The sequence below is a fragment of the Giraffa tippelskirchi genome, chromosome 1 (assembly GCF_054371585.1).
Source record: "Giraffa tippelskirchi isolate mGirTip1 chromosome 1, T2T-mGirTip1v1.2.pri, whole genome shotgun sequence".
Lineage (NCBI taxonomy): Eukaryota > Metazoa > Chordata > Mammalia > Artiodactyla > Giraffidae > Giraffa > Giraffa tippelskirchi.
In genome coordinates this window covers 54980426-55002704 of record NC_137275.1, presented here as the reverse complement: position 1 = coordinate 55002704, position 22279 = coordinate 54980426, and the positions used below count along the sequence as shown (strand labels likewise).

The window sequence follows — 22279 nt, the reverse complement described above, 5'->3', positions numbered from 1 at the left end:
CTGATCCCCCTAACACCCTGTGTTGTGGTGAGGGGGGATTTGAGGGCGAGGATGCTGGTTTCCTCTCTAGGCTTCTTTTCACCTGCCTGGGAGGACAGAGGCACAGAAAAGCCCCTCGCCCTCAGGAAGGGTGGCTGGGGCTGGCCTGCTGGGAGGAGGCACTGGAAGACACATGGTAAACAAAGGAGCTGCTTTTCTGCAGATGATTAAAAAACAAGAGTGGAGAAATCGTGAGCTTATCTGTTGTGAAGTTTTCTGTTTGTGTCAGATGACTCATTGGTCTGTGTTTCTGACTATTTATGTTCGTATCTGGGAGTTTCTGGAAGAAAATTTATTATCACTGTAATTGTGTGGGTAGTTGATCTGGGTTAGCAGGGAGGGACCACTTTCTAATGCATTTCCTAAGAAATGGTATTAATTTTACACAATTGCCTTTGACAAAGATAAAAACAAGGTTGGTCTTGGTGTTTGCAAGGCAAGCTGTTTTACATTTAAAATTGTTATTTAATGATCAGGTCATCCATAATGGATAGAGTCATTGCTGAATTTGAAATAATTTATTTGAAAAGAACCTCTATTCCCAAGTGTTATATGAAACCACCAATTAAGGTAAACCTATAAACTAAAGTAAGTGTTCCAGTCATCAGAAACCCAGGTTGCTGGGTCCCGCCCCCCAGTTTGTGATCCAGTAGGTCTAAGGTGGGATCAAGAATCTGCAGTTCTAGCAAGTCTACAGGAGATATGGATGCTGCTGGTCTGCAGACCTCACTGTGAGAACTACTCCCGTGAACTGAACCCACGGCCTGGGTTCTGTTGACGGTGACCCCACATGCTGGTGAGGGCAGTGGGATCAGGGAGACATCTCCTGGACGCCCACAGTGAGGTCCAAGCAGTGTGGGCTTGACTAGCAGCTCTCACCTTGGAGGGTCAACAGTGTGAGTGGTGAATGTTGGGTGGTCCCACCCCTTTTTAAAAATCCACATGGACAAGCTCAAAGGGCTCAGGTAGCAGCTGCTGGGGCAAATCCCCACGTGGTAAGTGCTCACAGGCTAGTCATTTTCTCATCTCTGCTTGGAGAGTCTGTCAGGATGGCAGTCTTGCTTATTTAGCACAGGAGGCCCTTCACTGTTTGACCAGACTCATTTCTTACAACCTGTATGCCCTCCTTCCAGTCCCCCTACTCCCACTAACTTTCCCAGAGTCACATGGAACTGCTCGAAACTCCCCAGGAATTCATCGCGACGTGACGTTTTAATTTCCTCCCTTTGCAGGGAGTGGCCTTCCTGGTCACCCTGCAGAACTTGGTGCATGGCCATCCCCTCCACCACTGCCCTTGCCCCACCCCAATGGAAGGGGCAGCCTCGGGGCACCTCTCCTAGAGGTAGGTCTTCCATCACAGCCCTCTGTGCTTTGGCCACCCCTGTGGGCTCTTGTCCTGCCACTTGTCATGCTGACCTGTCACGGTGGCCTCCTCAGCTGTCTCCTTGGGGACAGCAGTTGGTTCATTTCATCATTGTTCTCAGAATGAACTAAATGCATGATTAGTCCCTGGACAATTAGCATTGCAATTTGTAATGTTGATGTTTTATATAAAAAGTCCTATATCTACATAAATGTCCGATGTCTCCATTTAGATAGCTATATGTAAAGTTTATGTAAAGTTTTTAAAATAGCCTTTCTTAAAATTGAGAATAAAACTGCTGAAAAGAGCTGAGCCCCAGTCACTTGGGCCTGGAATTGTGTGCTGTCTGGAGCCCTCGGCATTTCTTCCTCCTCCTGTGCCTGTTTTCCCTTGTCCCCTCCACCTAGACCGTCCTTCCTGACTTCTCTCCCTCCTGCTTCACGTTTCCCAAGATGCTGCAGGCTGCCGTGACCTCCTGCTCCTCTGAGCTGTTCTTGCATGACCGTCAGCCCCCCGGCATACCGTTCTCAGAATCTTAGCAGCTTTGCTGAAGTTTGCCATGGTGCTGAGGGACCATAAAGGACCTGGCAGGGTTGGGAGTGACCGGAGGAGTCTTCTCAGAGGGCATGACCTCAGCTGAGCTCTGGAGGAGGAGGAAGGGAGTCAGCCACACAAAGGCCAGAAGGGCCACGCAGCCGTCCTGAGAGTGGCCAGGCCTCTCCAGTGCTTTCTCCTCTCATGACCACGGGTTCCGGACACAGCCCCGGTGACCTGGGACCACGCTGTTATTGTCTTCATAGAGTATGTGTCTCTCTTCCCCACTATCCTTCAGTCAACCAGTCGTCTTTTTTATCCCCAGCCCCAGTCTGATTGTGGAAGAGTCTAAACAACACAAAGATTTTCCCAGCTTTAGATTAAAATGATAAAATGATGACAATGATGTGCCGTTCAGCATGTACACCTGGCCCAGTACTTCTGTCAGTGCTCTCAAGGTTCTGTCACATATTCTGTGCCTCAGAGCTGTGGGAGGCAGATGCTGTTGTCCACTGTGGATGATGAGGTTGAGGCATGGAGCAGTCAGTGGCAGCACACATGTAATCAGGGCCTTGTTTCCCTCTCTGTTCACTCCTGTCACCCCAAGGCACTGGGATGAGCCAGCCCAGCTCCACCAGCATGTCAGCTCCGTGTCTCAGGCCTTTGTCGCTGAGGCTTATTGGGTGGCTGGGAGGGTGAGATGTGTGGGTACTCGTAAAGCACGCTGCCTGGTGTAGAGGGGGTGAATTGTTGGAGCCTCACTTTCTCCATCGGAAAAGGAGGGGGCTTGAGCTAAGTCATCCTCTAGTGTCCCTTTCAGCCCCACATTCTTGTGCTCCTGTAAGTGCTGAGGATTTGCTCAGACCAGGGCAGGGAAGGCGAGTGAGCAGGAGCGTCCCCTGGGGGGCAGACCTGGTCTGGACGCACCCCCCCCCCGCCCCCACACATACCCAAAGGCCTTTGGTGGTGGTGTGCTTTTCCACCTTACTGTGTCTCATAAAACTGCAGGAACCACAATTTGAATTTCAAGGTTATGTACATGGAAACAGGAGAGATGAAACTGTGACGAAGATGAACGTTTCATATTCCCACTGAGGCTGAGTATTTGTTCCTCTTCATAGTTTTGTTGGGGCTTCCCTGATGGCTCAGTTGGTAAAGAATCTGCCTGCAATGCAGGAGACCCTGGTTTGATTCCTAGGTCGGGAAGATCTGCTGGAGAAGGGATAGGCTACCCACTCCAGTATTCTTGGGCTTCTCTTGTGGCTCATGTGGTAAAGAATCTGCCTGCAATGCAGGAGACCTGGGTTTGATCCCTGGGTTTTGTTGTCTTTAATCAAGAAATGGGAATCCTGACCTATCCTTCCAAAAAGTGTAATATCATCCCCCTTGCAGATGCAAAAACAAATGCCATTCTTTCAAAGGATAATTTATCCAGGGCACTAAATAAAAATTCACAGGTCTGCAGCATTTTCTTGGTTCTTTTCAAGCTTCTGTAGGCCTTGACTTTCCCAGGCACTTCCTTCTCCCACAGGGCAGTGCTTCACGCTGAGCTCTCACAGCTCAGCCCCAGAGGGAGGAAGCAGGTGCTGCTGGCTGCCTGGCCCCTAGGCTCCCCAGGAGCGCCTGCAGGCACCTTCCTTCCCTCAGTCATCTCCTGCCTCTGCCCAGCTCTCCTCTCTGCCACCCTGTGCCTTCCTGCTTCTCCAGGAGCTGTCATCGCAGCTCCTCACCAGACTGAGTCCAAAAGTCATCTTCACAGACCCTTGGAAACTCAACCCCACATGCCTCCCTTGGGAAGTCACAGGGATAGAGATCTGTAGGGCTCTTGGATTTGTTTCCAGTTTCTGCATTTCTTGACTGCTTAAAAAAAATTGAAAATTCTGTGCTTGCCTCCCCATCACATCCCTCACTCCCACTGCACCCCATCTCAGGCAGAGGTAGGCTCCCTGTTCTGTCTTCAGAGCTTACTCCTTCCCCCACCCCCAGCACTTCTCCACATTGTTTCATAACAGCCCTTCGTTCGTCAGACCTGCTAAGCTCTACATTCCCTGATGGCTGGGGTATCGTTCCAGGGCTAAACAATGCATAAATGAGATCAATTTTCTTTTAGAAATTGTAAGAGCACAAATTCTTCCATCATTCCCACTAATTAATACATAAAAAAAAAATTAACCAGTCAGGCTGTCGATAACCCGGGCATGACCGTCTTTTGTTTGCATGTGCACCGTCTGGTTATTAGCAGAATGGCTCAGTGCATAACGGATGCTCACCTGCGTTTCTGGTTGTGCTGCTCTTACAGGAAATGGCTCTTATTATTTCCACCCATCTGAATATTACTTGTCCTTAAAGCACAACCACCAGTTCCAGCAACCTGATGCTGGTAAGAATGACAGCTGATATTTTATCAAATGCTTCCTATGTGTCAGGCTTCCCCACCCCCACACTTCCATATTGAGGAAGTGTTAGTCTCTTGAGTCGTGTGTGACTGCAACCCCATGGACTGTAGTCCGCCAGGCTCCTCTGTCCATGGAATTCTCCGGGCAAGAATACTGGAGTGGGTTGCCATTTCCTTCTCCAGGGGTTCTTCCCTGACCCAGGGAGCAAACCCAGGTCTCTTGCATTGCAGTCAGATTCTTTACCATCTAAGCCACCAGGGAAGCGTCTACATTGAATGCTCATGCTAATCCTCTGAGAGGCACTTGGATGCAAATTTTGCATGTGAGGGTGCAAATATAAAGTGTTCAGACCACCTGTTTGAGGTTAAATAGCTAGGTTAGTGGTGGAGCTGGGATTTGACCCCAGACATCTGGCTCCAGGGCCCAAGGCCTTGACTTGATGCACAGGAGAAATTCATTTTCTTTGCTGAACTTCTTGTACACTTTGTATTTCTTAGCAGTTGTATACTTCTCTGAGTCATCCTTGACATTTGAGGGACTGTGTCATATTCATCTGGATTTCTAGTAGCAGGTGTCAAAAATACTGGTTTTTAAAAAAATGAATGTTTCTTAAAAATTCTTTTTTCTTGTGCTCAAGTCTGACTCTTTGCAACCCCATGGGCCGGAGCCCGCCAAGCTCCTCTGTCGGTGAGATTCTCCAGACAAGAATACTGGAGTGGGTTGCCATGCCTTCCTGCAGGACGCCTTCTTTCCAGGCAAGAATACTGGAGTGGATTGCCATGCCTTTCTTCAGGGCATCTTCCCAACTCAGGGATCAAACTGCATCTCCTGCATTGCAGGCAGATTCTTTACCACTAAGCCACCTCATATAATGCAACTGTGGAAAAATAGCAAGTTTTTTTTTTTTTTTTTTTTAACTATTTTCCATAAAGCATCTGAAGAAGTCAGGGTAGGGTGCAAAGAGATGAATTCATTTGTTGGTGACTTTCCTGTGTGTGTCTGCTGTTTTCCCAGGCATGGAATACAGCAGGGACCGCCGATATCTCTGCTCCCCTGGCATCTGTGTTCTGTTGTAGGAGAGGTGAGGTTTGCGCTTTGTAAACAGTTTGACAGCATTCATTCAAGGACTGCCTGTTTCTTTCTTAAATCTACACATTCCTTTTCTTTGTTTTTTTAAGAAATTTTCTTTAGCTGTTGGTACAACAGATACTGCAGATGTTAATCCCTGTTGTTGTTAACTTTTCCCCAGAGATTAAATATTCAGTTTTAATTCTTGTTTCCAAAGTCTATCAGACATAGTTAAAACAGAGGTCTGAGAGTAACTGGAATTTTAAACATTTTCTTTCTCTTTTGGCATGGGAAATCAGGATTTTTCAAAAGAGATGGAGATAGTTATATAATGCTCTATCGTGGGATAAGAAAGAAAAGCAGAATATTGGCGAGTACTGTCCCTTAGAAGGTCTGTCTCTTCGTTTTCTTCTGGCGGCTCCTCTTTTGTACCGGGGTACTTAACGCATCATTTAATGTCATGTTTTTAAAAGGAGAACTTCAGTTCAAACTTGGAATCAATGTCTTGTGAAAGTGCAAGAAAGGAGCCCTCCTTATGTTCCAGACTTCACAGAGCCGGAGGCTGGACAGGTGTGAGGCCAGGCACACACGTTCCTTTTCCTCCTGCCCTGTCACACCAACAGTGCGCCATAATGTTCCTTCCCACACGTGTGTGTGCAGAGAGGACGTGGCAGCACAGAGCAGCTGAAGAACAATTTGGCATCAACAGTATTGACACACCGGCATAGATCATATTTATGACTCTACTGAGAATGTCATAGCAGTGATTTAGGTCAAGGCAGCTGTCTCTTAGGGGCCCTGAATTATGGCTGGTTTAAAAATTCTTAGAACCCATTGAAGCTATTGTTGCTGAGCGTCTACATAATTTAAGCCCTCTCCATCCTGTCTTTATAGGAGATGTCAGAATAATGAAAGCCAGTCCCAGACTGATCTGTTTCTGCAGCCCTCTGGTTGTGTGGCTTCGCAGACTATTTAGAAAGACGTCTGTCGGTGCCTGTGGTCTCCGCAGTTGGGTTGGTCAGAGGTGAATGCCATTTCTCACATTTTGCCGTGAGGGGCTGGAACCCAGAGGGTGTACGTGTTCGCAGAGGTTTACAGAGAGAGACTGACCAAGCTCTCCTGGGGGTGGGGCATCCAGCTCTGCCTCTCTGCACTAAGCCACCCTCTTCCACCTGAGCCTCTGGCTGGCTGCCTCTCAGCAAGAACATAAATCGAGGACAGAAGTGAGGTCCCCATGTTGTTCTGGAGAATATTAGAAACATCAAAGGCTCTCTTAGACCATCAAGCACATCACATCCTGGGTACGTATAAAGGACTCAGCAAGTTCTGGTGTCAACAGCTTAGGAACTATCCAAGTTAACTCATGCATATATTTATTATTAGAGCAAGGTCCTAATAATAAAAGCAAGCCAGCAGTTGTCCAATATTTTCATGTTGTTACCCTCACCCTGCCACTCCAGCCAAGCCCCTGCATACATGAGTGTACACCTCATGCAGCTGCGCCCAGACACGCATGCACACACTTGAGTGATCACCAAGTATAGCCTTGTCCCAGATCAGGATCTTTTTCTATTGATGAGATTAGCCAGGTCACATTTAGAATAAACAAATGTTAACTATCCCCTTTTTGTAAATTACTAGTAACTGCTGCTGCTGCTAAGTCACTTCAGTCGTGTCCGACTCTGTGCGACCCCATAGATGGCAGCTCACCAGGCCCCGCCGTCCCTGGGATTCTCTGTTAATACAAAAACAAAAGATAGTATATTTTTAAAAATTGTTAATTAGAGACTAGGACACCAGTAATTGTTATCACATAAACTTGGTGAAGGGAGTACTTTACCCCTTCCCAGGGTTTAGGAGCAAGTAAGTGATGAGTATTTTATTCTGATTAAGGTTCTCACTGGAGGTGATTTTGTCCTCCCTTGTCCCCAGTGGGCATTTAACGCTGTCTGGGTGTTTTTGATTGTTAATGCTGGCATGAGCGGATATTACTATCCTCCAGTAAGTAGTGCCCAGGGATGCTTATAAACATTCCGCAATGCACAGAACAGTCCTCCGTAACAAAGAATTACCCCAAAGTGTCAGTGGTCCTGCCGATGAGACACCCTGCTGTAAATTGTTAGGTTTATTTGCTGAACTGTATAGCGGATTAGCCTTTAGTTAGTTCACACCGGTGTTCTGCACCGGGCCTTGGTACCCTGACCAGGATTGGGATGAGCTCCAAACATGTGTGAAAGCCTAAGTTCAGGCAGCTGACAGCAACACTTGGACTATGTTCTGTGGTCCATAGAATAGCCAAAGAAAATTAAGAACTGACATGATAATAAGTACCTAGGGTCACAGGAGGGGGTGAACGGTAAAAATGTGGTGTGGAGCCCGGTTTTCCGAGTGTGTTTTGAGACCACCAGTGGTGGCATCCCCTGGGAGCTTGATGGAAATGCAGACTCTCAGACTCCCCTCAGACTGAGTCAAAATCTACATTTCTGCAGGATACCCATGTGCTGTTTGTGCATCTGAAAGTTAGGTACTAGGTAGGCATTTTTTACTTGGAGGAAAATATATCTTGATTCAAATTGTGGCTCTGACTCTTACAGAGCTATGACCTTGGCCACGTCATAAAACCTCACAGTACCTTAGTTATTTTGCCTGTAGAAAGAGGATAACATCACCTACTTCTTGAAGTGGTCATGACAATCAAACAGGCTTATCTGTGCCGAGGACTCATCACATGGTAAAAGCTCAACAAACTGAGCTGTGATGAATAAAAAGAAAAAGAAGGCGAAAGTAGAGAACCCTTTTGTTGTTCAGTTTCTCAGTTGTGTCCGACTCTGCGACCCCGTGAACTGCAGCATGCCAGGCTTCCCTGTCCTTCACCGTCTCCCAGAGTTTGCTCAAACTCATGTCCATTGAGTCAGTAATGCCGTTCAACCATCTTGTCTTCTGTCATCTCCTTCTCCTCCTGCCTTCAATCTTTCCTAGCATCAGGGTCTTTTCTAGTGAGTCAGCTCTTCACATCAGGTGGCCACAGTATCGGAGCTGCAGCATCAGTCCTTCCAATGAATATTCAGGACTGATTTCCTTTAAATAGACTGGTTGGATCTCCTTGCTGTCCATGGGACTCTTCAAGAGTTTTCTTCAACACCACAGTTCAAAAGCATCAATTCTTTGGCGCTCAGCTTTCTCTATAGTCCAACTCTCACATCCATACATGACTACTGGAAAAACCATAGCTTTGACCAGACGGACCTTTGTCGGCAAAGTAATGTCTCTGCTTTTTACAGAGAACCCTAGGGAGGCAATTTATGTCTTAAACCTCACAGTCATCATCACCAGACAGTGCTTGGACTCTTTACAAATCTGATATATTTGAATAGGAAAATAGCGGAACCTGGAGTGTCATAAGCTTCTGTAGACTGTGGTTCTTGTCAGCAGCCTAGTTGGCAGAGAGTAGGTGGGTCTGGGGACCAAATAGCCAGAATTCCTAGACACGTTCCATCAGCCCAGCCTGAGGCACACTGCTCTGTTCATTCTCCCACAGTTTGAAAGTTAACATAGTAGGAGTCTTGAGGACACTGATGAGGAGAAAGGCTGGGGCAGACGGGAAGGATGTGGTTTGAGGAAGGAGACCACCACGAGAATTGAGTCCTTATCTTACTGGTTGGGTTTAAGGATGGGAAGGAGTCTTCAGATTCAGTCCACTGAATGCTCAGGTGACGGGGCAGTCCCTGGGTTTTTTCTGTATACACCTAAAGGTCTGCTGAAATTCGGCTCTACCCACCGCTCCTGCGCCTGCCGCATCACCCCTGACAGCTCACAAGAATTGCTTTTTGGAAACAAGAATCTTTTATGAACCAGAGGGAGGGTAAATACTTCCCGTGTGAGATAAAGCAGAACTTGAATCATAACTGCAGGGTCCAGCAGAATGTCAGCAGCCAAGATGGTAAAAGAAGAAAGAAAACAACAGAAAAGGGGAAGGGCTCAAGTGGAAGACTTCGTGCTGCAGTATAAGATTAAATTAATAATACTGACTAAAGTTCCTTTTGAAAAAGAGATTAATTTAAACTGTATTATGTTCAGTCATGAGTGCTCCTCTAAGTATACAGGTTGTGGGAGGTGATTTGTCTTCTAAGTGTTTTGCAAGAGAACATTTTTTCAACCTTTGATTTAAATCAGAACAGGTTTGCAGTATGTTCTTTAATTTTCAATTATAAAAATGTTTATGATCACAAATTTTAGAAAACTTTCAGGAAATACAAATATGAATGGCAATCACACCAAACCCAGAACCTGCCAATCTCTTACTCAACTATTATTTATCAAGCACCTGTTGGCTGCCGGGGACTGCATGGTGCTGGACAGACCCTCATGGACAAGAAGGCAAAGTTCTAATCTTCTCTGAGCTTACAGTTGAATGACTAAATTTTGTTGTGTTTCCTTCTAGTATTTTTTTGTCTGCCCTTACTAAGTGGTAGCCAACAATAGGAATTAGCATTCCCTGTATTCCTGTGTGTTGGACCCTGTTTTAGGTGGTTTGTATGTATGTATGAACTCAGTCCCTGTAACACCATTATGAGGGAAGGGCTATTATTCCCACTTGAAAGATTGGGAAATGGAGGCTCAAAGAGGTTAAGAAACTTGCCAAAGATCACAAAATCCACAAATGCAGGGTTGATTAAAACCATTAAAAGCCAGGCAGCCTGACTCTAGAGCCTGACCTATTAATCACTGAACTGTCTGCCTCTCATAATATTTATAAAATTGAGATCATACAATATAGACAGTTTTGATTCCTGCTTTAAAATTGACCATTACACTGAGCATCCTCCTGTAATGTTCATAAATGGTCTATTATTTCTTACCTCCAAAAAAGTACAATTTTAGTTCATTTGTTTAATAGGCTCACAATGAAATAAGTGTAAATAAAAATGTGATAAGTACTCTTAATGGCTTATTATCTTTTTTAATCCAATATTTTTAAGAGGAGTTAAGGTGGACCACTTACATTAGGAAGTTAAACATTTTGTGGCTTATGCATGATTTCACAGCAGGAAAACAAACCCAGCTTTAGATAAAAGGCAATGGTGATGACCGTTCTATAAATCAGACATAACATGGAATTGTGTTAGAGCCATTGGATGGAAGAGAGAGTGTGTTGTCTGGTGGATGATTGTGAGGCTCAGGTTGCCTGCATAGGCTTTTCACTGCACGTGTTAAGAATGCGCTGAGTCAGATGAGGTCCACTTGTGGGGGAACTTAATGCAGCTCTTCATTGCTACTTTCATGGTGAGCCATTGGGATGTTTTCTGTGCGTGTCTATAAGGTATTAGTTACAGTAACACTGTACCAGCAACATCATGTCTACAGTTTGGAAAGGCACAAATTCTTGAACTGTAAAGAGATTTCAGCTAAGAAATAGAAATTTGAAAATTGATGGCATAGGAGACATTTGAATTGTGAAAGTGTTAATCACTCAGTCATGTCTGACTCTTTGCGACCCCATGAACTGTAGCCCTCCAGGCTCCTCTGTCCATGGGATTTTCAAGGCAAGAATACTAGAGTGGGTTGCCATTCCTGTTTCCAGAGGATCTTCCTGACCCAGGAGTCGAGCCCGGGTCTTCTGCATTGCAGGCAGATTCTTTACCAATTGTGCCATCAGGGAAGACCCTTTAGGCGTTTGTAATCGTAGGGGTATCTATAGAAAGCATGAACTTACTATCTTACCCTGGACAAATTACCTGGCTTCTCTGAGCTGTAGCTTTCTCTTCAGGCTGATACTTGCCTTCTGGAGTTGGCATCAGGATGAAAGAAGTCTGTCTATATGAAACACCTAACGTGGTGCCCAGCGCTTGGTAGAGGAAATATTAATGGTCCCTGTTACTGTTGGCAATTAAAGATTAAAAGTTTTAATCTTCTTTTAAAGCACCTAGCCTTATAACACAGTGGTCAGGAGTGTACATGAAAGCCAGACTGTTTGGGTTCCAACCCTGGGTCTTAACTACTTCCTAGCTGTTTGGCCTTGGGCAAGGCACATAACTGCCTGTGCTTCAGTTTGTTTCTCTTTAGAACTGAATAGTTACCATACCTGCATCTTAGGGTGGTTGAGAGGTAAATGAATTATTATACATAAAACCTGCAGAACAATTTGGATCAGAGTGACACACACTATATGAAAGTTTGCTGTGGTTATCAATCATATAGTCATTAATTCAGAAAAAGATAAAATGTTATACCTTACAAAGTAGGTGTCTTTGAAGATTTCCCCAGCTGCTGTGACTTCTTACTATTTGATGTACCAGTATAACTTGTTAGATGTTTGTGGCTCAAGTGTAGTTTTTCAATTCATAGTAAAACTTGAACTTTAAATTGAGTAATGTCATTGTTAATATCTGAATGAGCAGAATTTTCTGATTAGGGACTATATTTAAATATTTTTTATTGAAAAATGACCATTCTGGATGTGGTATATGTATACAATGGAATACTTCTCAGTCATAAAGAAGGATGAATTTTTGTCATTTGCTGCAACAAGAGATGGACTTGGAGGGTATTATGCTAAGCGAAATAAATCAGAGAAAGACAAAAACTATATGATCTCCTTTATATGTAAAACCCCAAAAATACAATAAACTAATAAATATAACAAAAAAAAGGAGACTCACAGAGAACACTTAGTGGTTCAGCGGGAGGTGGGATGAAGGGGAAGAGGATAAGGGGTGCAAACTGTTAAGTATAAAATAAGCTACAAGAATATATTGTACAACACCGGGAATATAGCCAGTACTTTGTATGAACTATAAATGGAATATAACCTTTAAAAATTATACACCTGTAACATATAATGTGTGTGTGCTCAGTTGTGTCCGACTCTGCAATCCCATGGACTGTAGCCTGCCAAACTCCTCTGTCCTTGGGATTTCCCAGGCAGGAATACTGGAGTGGGTTGCCATGCCGTAATCCCAGGGGATTGCCCCAATCCAGGGATCGAAGCTACGTCCCTTGCGTTGGTAGGCGGATTCTTCCCCACTGTACCACCTGGGAAGCCAACGTATAACCCTGTATAGCAATTATACTTCACTTAAAAAAAATAAAAAGGAAGAAAAGGAAAAAAGAAAACTGACCATTCTGAAATGTCCTTTTTCCCTCCTCAGATTACTCAGAGTTGGGAGAGCTTCCCCCACGATCTCCACTAGAACCAGTTTGTGAAGATGGACCCTTCGGCCCTGCCCCAGAGGAAAAGAAAAGGACATCTCGTGAACTTCGAGAGCTGTGGCAAAAGGCCATTCTACAGCAGATACTGCTGCTCAGGATGGAGAAGGAAAATCAAAAGCTGCAAGGTTGGTTTCCTTTTTTTCACACTAAACAGGTCTGATGGTGGTTTAACTGGTCCTGACTCTAAAGTGAGACACATCAGACATAGATGTGTTGTCAAAAAGAAAAAAGCAAGGTACTCCAACATACATAAATATACATATACATAGTAAATGCCTGTTTTACTTTTTTAGAGTAAAGTTAATGCCTTTTACTTTCTGGAGATTTAATGATAACTTCACCAGCTGTATTAAGTTGAATCTTCTGAGAGACATCCTTCAAATGTACGCTTTAACTCTCTGAAAAGTGTCTTTTGTTTTCTTCTCTCTCTCTGTCCCTGCTTTGTTCTCTGCTGTAGTCTTTGCCTGGGTATTAGGTATGAACAGATCCTACATAAATCATTAAAGTTCATAACCTCACTCTGTACTTTTTTAGTGAGTTGCAGGTAACCAGAAAAACAGAGGACTAGACTTCAGGTTAGCTGAGTTCTACCTGTATTGATATTTAGGTTTTATATAGACTGACTCATTTAATCCCGGTGACAACTCCAGAAGTTAGGTAGTAGCCTGAAGAGAAAACTGAGACTCAGAGCAGCTCCAGGGTTATGTTAGTGCCAAATTGAGACGTGAAGTCTGAAGTTTAGATTTTGTTCATTTCCTGATTGCAATAGTCATTTGAATCAATAAGTATTATTTTCAAAGTAGCTGAGAAGCTGTGTTTTATGTACCCTGGGAGTATAATGGAAAGAACATGGGTCTTGGAGTACAGAGAGTTGCCTGGATGTAAAATAAGGAGGATTTTGGTTGAGAAATCTGAACATACTCTCTAAAGGGAGGCTCGTACATGCTGACCCTGTCCAGAGCAGTTTTGGAATTACTTTCTGTTTTGTTGAACTTGCTCCTTGACTGCAGATCTTCATCTTTTATTGTAATGTTTTTATAGAACTCAGAGGTAAGACTGCAAACCTGATGAATAAGATTCATTGTCCAAATGAGTATGTCATCTTTGACCAAAAGCAAGGAGTCAAATACAAAGTAATAATACCTTTTGATAAGAATAGTTGAACAGTTGGAATGGTCTATTCATGGGTGTCATGGCCTCTCCAGTACCCAGTACTGAAGCTGAGAAAGACAGCTCGTCCCATGAGGCTCCTGTAGAAAGAGATGCCATGGTGAGGGGAGTTTATAGCAGAGAATGCTAAGTTTTCTCCCAGCTCTGTTTTTCTGTCATTTTGTTGCATGTTCTTGAAAGTAATTCTAAAAGCAGATGTCTAAAAGCAATTTGATAGCGATAGCGTCGCTGAGTGTTCCATCAACTAAATGACAGCTTTGGGGCAGAGCACTTAGACCCATTGGATGTTGGTTGGGATTTTTGTTGAAAAGCTGAAAGGCAGTTATATTCATCATGTAGCCCATAAACTTTGATGCTTATCCTATCCAGTCTTCGTGCAGATGGCAGCCGTGGGAACTCAGAACGTAGTTGTAAAATGTAAAGAATACTGGCTGGCTTCTTGCGAATGTGGGGAGGAATCGTGACTGTAACTGATGATACAGGATCAGATTGCCACAGAGGCAAAGATTTTGTGAAGCTGTGCAAGTGATGACCAGGCCAACTAGAATGGATGGGGAAGGGTTTCCTAAGGTACCTGGAATACCTTGCCGGGTGTTGCATTGAGTTCAGTAGCCCTTGCTGGCATCCTCATTTGCTGCTTCCTTATTTCATCCAGCAGAGTTCTGTCCTGTGTGGTCTCTTATTTTTACTGTTTGAATCTATTTATTTCCTTAGCTCTATAAAGTCCAGCACAGTTTTGTGGTGAAAGCATAATAAACGTGCTAAATAGCATTTAGGAAGCATAGTGTCAGTGTGTACAGTACCTATATTGCTGAGGAAAATAATCACCAATAAGAGCCTGATCATGAATCATCTAAAAACATTTAGTAGGTTTTCTTGGGTGACATGAGGGGTGCAGAACCTTATTATTAAATGCAAAAGCAAGATTTGACAAAAACCAGCCAGAAGTTCACTAGAGAGAATCATTCTATTCTTTTTTTTTTTTTTTGCAGCTGGGAGAGACTCTTGCAGTTAATTAAGGGTTCAGGCTGAATTGCATGCTCTTTGGGAAAGAAATTAGAGGAACATATACAAGGAGTTTTTTCCCATGGTTAAGCCTTTTTCTTGGCTTTGTAATGCATGGATCACATATTTATTACTATTCTGGGAGCATTACATTCAAGAAAGAATCAAACCCTGTCGTCTGAACCTACTTCACTTACTTGTTGACCATTGGAAGCTGAATTGTGATTTCCTCAAAGTTAAACAGCTGCTTTTCAGCGGTGTTGGGACTGAAATGCAAGGCCTCTCTCATGGGCCCACAGTCCTCTGCAGCACCCTCTGCAAGGCCATTTCCCCCAGTTATGCACGATGGAGCAGCCTGATGCTGGACAGTAGGGCGACTCACCACAACCATGGGTTTTGGTCAGCACTGTATTGCTTTTGTAATGAGCCATATACTTAATGTTGCAGATACTTGTTCAGTTGCTAAGTCCTGTCTGACACTTTGTGAGCCCATGAGCTGCAGCATGCCAGGCTTCCCTGTCCTTCACTATCTCCCTGAGTTTGCTCAAACTCATGTCCATTGAGTCAGTGTTGCCATCCAACCATCCCATCCTCTGTCATCCCTGTCTCCTCCTGCCCTCAGCCCTTCCCAGCATCAGAGGCTTTTCCACTGAGTTGGCTCTTCACATCAGGTGGCCAGAGTATTGGAGCTTCAGCGTCAGTCCTTCTAGTGATTATTCAGGGTTGATTTCCATTAGGATTGACTGGTTTGATCTCCTTGCAGTCCAAGGGACTCTCAAGAGTCTTCTCCAACACCACAGTTTGAAAGCATCAGTTCTTCAGTGGTCAGCCTTCTTTATGGTCCAATTCTTACATCCATACATGACTACTGGAAAACCCATAGCTTTGACTATACGGACCTTTGTCAGCAAAGTGATGTCTCTGCTTTTTAATACACTGTCTAGGTTTGTCACAGCTATTCCTCCAAGGAGCAAGCGTCTTTTAATTTTGTGGCTGCAGTCACTGTCTGCATTGATTTTGGAGCCCAAGAAAATGAAATCTAACTCCACATTTTCCCCATCTATTTGCCATGAAGTGATAGGACTGGATGCCATGTTCTTAGATTTTTGAATGTTGAGTTTTAAGCCAACTTTTTCATTCTATTCTTTTACTTTTATCAAGACGTTCTTTAGTTCTTCTTCACTTTCTGCCATTGAAGTGGTATCATCTGCATATTGAAGTTATTGATATTTCTCCCTGCAATCTTGAGTCCAGCTCGTGCTTCATCCAGTCCAGCATTTCACATGATGTACTCTGCATGGAAGTTAAATAAGCAGGGTGCTAGTATACAGCCTTGATATACTCCTTTCCCAGTTTGGAACCAGTCTGTTGTTCTAGTCCAGTGCTAACTGTTGCTTGTTCTGCTTACAGGTTTCTCAGGAGGCAGGTAATGTGGTCTTGTATTCCTGTCTCATTAAGAATATTCCACAGTTCGTTGTGATCCACACAGTCAAATGTTTTAGCATAGTCAATGAAGAAGAAGTAGATGTTTTTTGAAATTCCCTTGCTTTCTTTATGATCCAGTGTATGCTGGCAATTTAATCTCTGGTTCCTCTTCCTTTTCTAAATCCAGCTTGTACATCTGGAAGTTCTTGCTTCATATACTGTTGAAGGCTAGCTTGAAGGATTTTGAGCATCTTCTTGCTAGCATGTGAAATGAGTCCAATTGTACAGTAGTTTGAACATTCTTTGGCATTGCCTTTCTTTGGGATTGGGAAGAAAACTGACCTTTTCCACTCCTGTGGCCACTGCTGAGTTTTCCAAATTTGCTCGCATAATGAGTGCAGCACTTTAACAGCCTCATCCTTTAGGATTTGAAGTAACTCAGCTGGAATTCATCACCTCCTCTAGCTTTGTTCGTAATAATGCTTCCTAACACCCACTTGACTTCACACTCCAGGGATGTCTGACTCTGCACACCATCGTGGTTATCTGGATCATTAAGATATTACATCTGCATAATGGTAACACAGTGAATTTTGAATTTTAATTGATGGTATTTTTTAAAGTTTTTTTTTTTCTGGTTAAATACCACATGTTGGTTATAAAAAAATTAGATACTAAGTGCAGTTTTTCTAAAATTTCTACAAGTTTGGGTGTCATTTAGTTACTCAGCCTCCCAGCCCCTTAGCCTTCCTTCCCTTCCTAAGCTTCCAAGAGATGGCAGCAGTCAGAGGAGCATCTTGTCTGTAAAGTTCAGTTCAGTTCAGTTGCTCAGTCATGTCTGACTCTTTGTGACCCCATGGACTGCAGCACGCCAGGCTTCCCTGTCCATCACTAACTCCCGGAACTTACTCAAACTCATGTCCATTGAGTCGGTGATGCCATCCAACCATCTGATCCTCTGTTGTCCCCTTTTCCTCCCACCTTCAATCTTTCCCAGCATCAGGGTCTTTTCAAATGAGTCAGTTCTTCACAGCAGGTGGCCAAAGTATTAGAGTTTCAGCTTCAGCACCAGTCCTTCCAATGAATATTCAGGACTGATTTCCTTTAGGATGGACTGAGTGGATGTCCTTGCAGTCCAAGGGACTCTCAAGAGTCTTCTCCAACACCACAGTTCAAAAGCATCAATTCTTCTGCGCTCAGCTTTCTTCACCGTCCAACTCTCACATCCATACATGACCACTGGAAAAACCATAGCCTTGACTAGACGGACCTTTGTCAGCAAAGTCGTGTCTCTGCTTTTTAATATGCTGTCTAGGTTGGTCATAACTTTTCTTCTAGTGAACAAGTATCTTTTAATTTCATGGCTGCAGTCACCATCTGCAGTGATTTTGGAGTCCCCCAAAATAAAGACTCTCATTGTTTCTGTTGTTTCCCCATCTATTTGCCATGAAGTGATGGGACCAGATACCATAATCTTAACTTTCTGAATGTTGGTAAAGGCCAGGGAAGCCTGGCATGCTACAGTCCATGGGATCGCAAAGAGTTGGACACAACTGAGCGACTTAGCAACTAAGTGTACTTCATTTCACTTAATCTTTACAGGAGCAACTCAACGAAATAGCAGTAATGCCTAGTTAAAAAATAATTTAGGGTGCAAAAATCCTGTCCCCTGGACAAAGTAATGAACCAGCTCAACCTCGGTCTTCTTCAAAATAAGATTTGAGGCGAGGGAATGTGTGTGGGGTCAGGGGAGAGCAGGCTTGTGTGAGGTTCAGTTTTCTCCAGAATAAGATTTGGGGCAAGGGAGTGTGTGTTTTTGGAGTTAGGGTAGACCAGACTTATGCGAGGTGCACACTGACTTACCAATGTCTCTGAAACTAAGAAGAACTCTTTGCCAATAAACTAAACAGCTGAGATGAAATGGACAAACTAATTGAAAAATGCGATTTATCAAAACTGAAATAAGAAAAAAAAAAGGAGTCTGAATGGCCCTATATCTGTTAAAGAGATAAAATTTGTATTAAAAATCTTTCACTCAAAGAAAACTAGGTCCAAACAGCTCCACTGGATTCTATCAAATATTTAAGGCCCCTAATTGATACATGTCTAGAGAACAGTGTGTCATTCATCACAGCAAGTTCTGCACTGTGGTAGAGAACAGTCGAGAAAGGCAGGGGCCTTAGGCCCACTGTGCCTTCTGCTTGGGCCTTGGGTGTTGGGCCCAGTCTTCTCATTCAAAAAAAAACCCTGCCTCAGATTCATGTTGATGTGTGGCAGAAACTAACATAAACTTGTAAAGCAATTATCCATCAATTAATAAATTTTGAAATGATATTGAGAAGAAACATAAAAAAAACCTGCCTCAGAGTGTTGTTAAGGTTAAGGGTTACTAAATATAAAGTACTGAAGACACACAGTATTTATTATTGTCATAAAGAAGACACGTTTAGCAGCTCTGCAGAAGCCTGTATATTGGCCCCTGCTTAGCTATGTCTCCTACCTGCTTTCCCAATAAACTCACAGTCCAGATGGGGGATGTGCTGTGGAATGGGTGTGGGGCTGACAGCATTGCCCCTGTGGTCTGAATAGGAATTAGTGGTTTGGTGGAGTAATGCTGTCAGCTTTAGTCCTTCTTAGAATGCTCAGTTACATTTCTTTTCCCTTGTTGATCCCCCAACCTCCAGTTTGGTGATTCAGTTAGTTCTTCCTAATGGACCTATAAGCTGAAAAGGGTAGAAAATAGTAACTATCTTCATATATTTGAGAAGGTGCCATGTGAAAAAGGTAGATTTATTCTGTTCAGCCCCAAGCAGCAGAAATGTGAGGAAGGGTAGACATTATCAATACTTAAAGGAGGTTTGGCTCCAAGTAAGAAGGAACCTCCAAGAACCTCTCCTAGCTTAGGTGAAGTTTTGTTGAGATCTAATCCTGCCAGGCACTAGGAATTCTAGCAAACAGTTCTTGCCTTTGACATGTTTACAGTTAATAGGGTAGCTATGGAGATGAATATGCTTGGACAGGTGTGGTATATTTTAGCAGTAGAGCCAACAAAATCCATCGGGGATGAAGGAGTAAGAGGAATCAGGGATGCATCCTGGTTATGTAGCTCTTTCTCTGATAAGGAGGCTGGAGTGGGGCAGGAACCGGTCTTCACCTTGGACCTGATAAGCTGGCTGCAGCTGCTAGGCATCTCAGTGGTGGTGATAAGCAGGCAGCCTTGCTATGAGACAGGAGACACATAACCGTAATTTTCACTAACGTGCTCTTAAATTGTCTGTTCTAGCCTCTGAGAATGATTTGCTGAACAAGCGCCTAAAGCTTGATTATGAGGAAATTACTCCTTGTCTTAAAGAAGTGACTACAGTGTGGGAGAAGATACTTAGCACTCCAGGAAGGTCAAAAATTAAGTTTGACATGGAAAAAATGCACTCAGCTGTTAGCCAAGGTAAGCCTAACCAGGAATCAGTCCAGCTGGCCTCACCCCTTGTTGATGACTGGGGAGAAGTGTGGAATCAAAAAAATTTTTTAGGTTCAGTTTCAGTGGCCATCTCTCTCCTATTTGTCATGTCTTTACCTGATCTGTTTCCAGATGTCTTCATCACGATTTCTCTTTATTACAATTTCTCTTAAATTAATTAAGGAAACAGGAAGAAGAAAAAGGAACACCTAAAGGCGTAGTCACCTACAAGCTGTATAATGATGTGATGATACACAGAGTTAAATGGTAAACTGACAACAAGTTGTGTACCTTCTGTCTGGGTGCTCTCCGCAGGTCACAGTGTCCAGCCCAGACTTCAGGCAGGTAGACTCGGGTTTGGATTCCACTTCTACCAATTACTTTGTGGAGTGATCTTAGGCAAATGGCTTAACCTCTCTGAGCCTCACTTTCCACATGTGTGAGATGTGGGTGACAACAGTAGCTGTTGTGAGGAGCACACTGCAGGTGTCTGCTCTGCTGAAAGGCTGTAGAGTGTGAGGAGCCTGTGTTTTCAGTATGATCTGCTAACTGGGTGCTGGTCTGGACAGTTACTGATCCAAGGTAAGTGCAGAACTTAACACTCAGCATCTAGAAACTTTCCCGTGATTTGACAGTGATCCTAGTGGAAAAAAGTGGTCTTGTATATTTTGTCAGTCTTATTTTTTTTCCCATTGCTAATTCACTGTATTTTATCAAAGTATCAGTCTGTAAGTATTGGAACATTTAAAAAGAAAAAACTGGTCCTTCATTGGAACATTTCAAAAGAAAAAACTGGAGGTAGTTTGACTTCATTTTAGAGCTTAGTGATTGTTCTTCAATGATTGTTAGTGTTCAAGTAACACAAAACTATTTATTTTAAAATGTGTGTTAGTGTCTGCTGGCAAGATGGGAAGTTTCCTGAGTCTAATCGAGTTCTAGTGCTCCTGAAGTCTTGTCAGTCTGGGCACGAATAACCAGGTGTTTAGAATAAGGGTTGTAAATCTTATCCTCTGGCTGCATCAGCAATTCAGTAAACACATGCGTTATTGCACATGCATTATTTATCTCTGCGAGTAAATGGAGCAAAGCAGCTTTTCTACTATGGTCTGTCTATTAGGTATTATCTAACCTTTATCTGAGTTTTGACAGCTTAAGTTTTAGTAATAATATATGAGTTACCACTAGTTATAACTTTCCCCTTTATATGGTTAAGGAGACTTGGACCTAGAGATGTTGAGTTATGGGCCCAGGACCACAGAGCAGGTTGCATCCCAGGCTGCTAGAGTTCTAGCCACCGTTGATGCTGCCCAAGGTTGAACTACGCCTCAGCAGTGCTGTTCTTAGAGACCAGAATTGTGGGTAGTGAGGACTCAGGTCCTGCATCAGCCAGAGTGGCCTGTGGCAGTTGTTCTCATCTTTCTGGGCTCTGGCTTCCAGAATGAGAGGTGTGGACCCCACAGAGGATCTCACAGCTTTCTTCCAGGTGTTATATTCTTTGTGCAATAATGGTTGCTGGAGGCTTACCATTGCACCAAGTGTCCCCAGATTGCCATTTTGAAAAAAGAAAGCAGAGAAAAGAATGAGTCCTGTTTTTCCCTTTTCACTGTTGACTAGATGGTAGTCTTCAGGTGGCTCTACTTCTGCACAGGTAAATTACAGGTGACAGCAGTCCAAATGTTTGAGCTTCTTAGGAGCCTCACGCCTGGACATATAGTGGTTTTCATCATGCATTTACAAGAGGAACCAAATAGAAGTACTCTAGGTACTTGGTCAGGAAGAGCCCCTGGAGAAGGAAATGGCAACCCACTCTAGTATTCTTGCCTGGAAAATTCCATGGATAGAGGATCCTGGTGTGCTACAGTCCGTGGGGTCGCAAAGACTCAGACACAACTGAACTCAGCACAGTCTCTGGAACCTACATGATGAAGCTGATGATAGAGGATTGGACAGTTCATACTGAGGTGAGCTGCCACATCACTTTCTGTGCCAGGAACTTTGTATCACTAATTGTAAAAGGAACTTTGTCAGTTATTCAGCTGGTTTCAACATGTAAGATCTAACATCTCCAAACAGTCATGACCACAGTCCATCTCGTAGCTCAGAATTATTATAAAAAGAGATTAAATCAGACTTCACCTTGACTCTTTCAGGTAGAGGCCAGGTCACTTCCAAACCCTTGAAATAAAGACATGCCCGTGCAGGTAACAAGGCCTCTCCTCTTGATGATCTAAAGACCCCTAAGTGATAGAAGTAAAGAGATTTATAAATGTCCCAAGTTAAAGTTGGATCAGGTTGGCAGGATTTTAGGGTGTCAGCTTGGTATGAGGAAGAAGAATTCTAGGGAATTTTAAATAATTCAGAGTTTACTTCGGCTTTAAATGATTTCTCTAAAGGTGGCAAGATAGAGTTTTATAACCTGGAGCATACTTTTCTAGGAATGGCATTGCGGAGAGGCAAAGAGGCTTCCTGAGCAGTTGGCAATGTGAGATAGGTGCAATCTCTTCTTACCTTTGCCCCAGCATTGCCATGTATAGAAACCCATTCTAGAAATTAATCAGTAAAAATATACTGCGGTGGGAAGAGTGTTGACTGTGGCATTGTTTAATGGCCGAA

The 22279-nt window shown here is 43.5% G+C and overlaps 1 protein-coding gene across 47 annotated transcripts in view; it reads left to right on the top strand.

Moving 5' to 3' along the window:
* Positions 1-22279, top strand: part of TBC1D1 (TBC1 domain family member 1) — a 226326-nt gene that overhangs the window by 167105 nt on the left and 36942 nt on the right. For 43 of the 47 annotated variants that reach the window (XR_014082761.1, XR_014082782.1, XR_014082781.1 and 40 more), the window contains 2 exons: positions 12549-12734; positions 19493-19654. Coding sequence is in view for 22 of the 47 variants with exons in the window: in XM_081592877.1 (XP_081449003.1) it covers positions 12549-12734; positions 19493-19654 (348 nt within the window). In the remaining 25 variants the exon portion in view is untranslated. Of the gene's footprint in view, positions 1-12548; positions 12735-19492; positions 21628-22279 lie in introns of all 47 variants that reach the window. The other 4 variants (XM_081592920.1, XM_081592993.1, XM_081593080.1 and 1 more) reach the window with 2 other exon arrangements.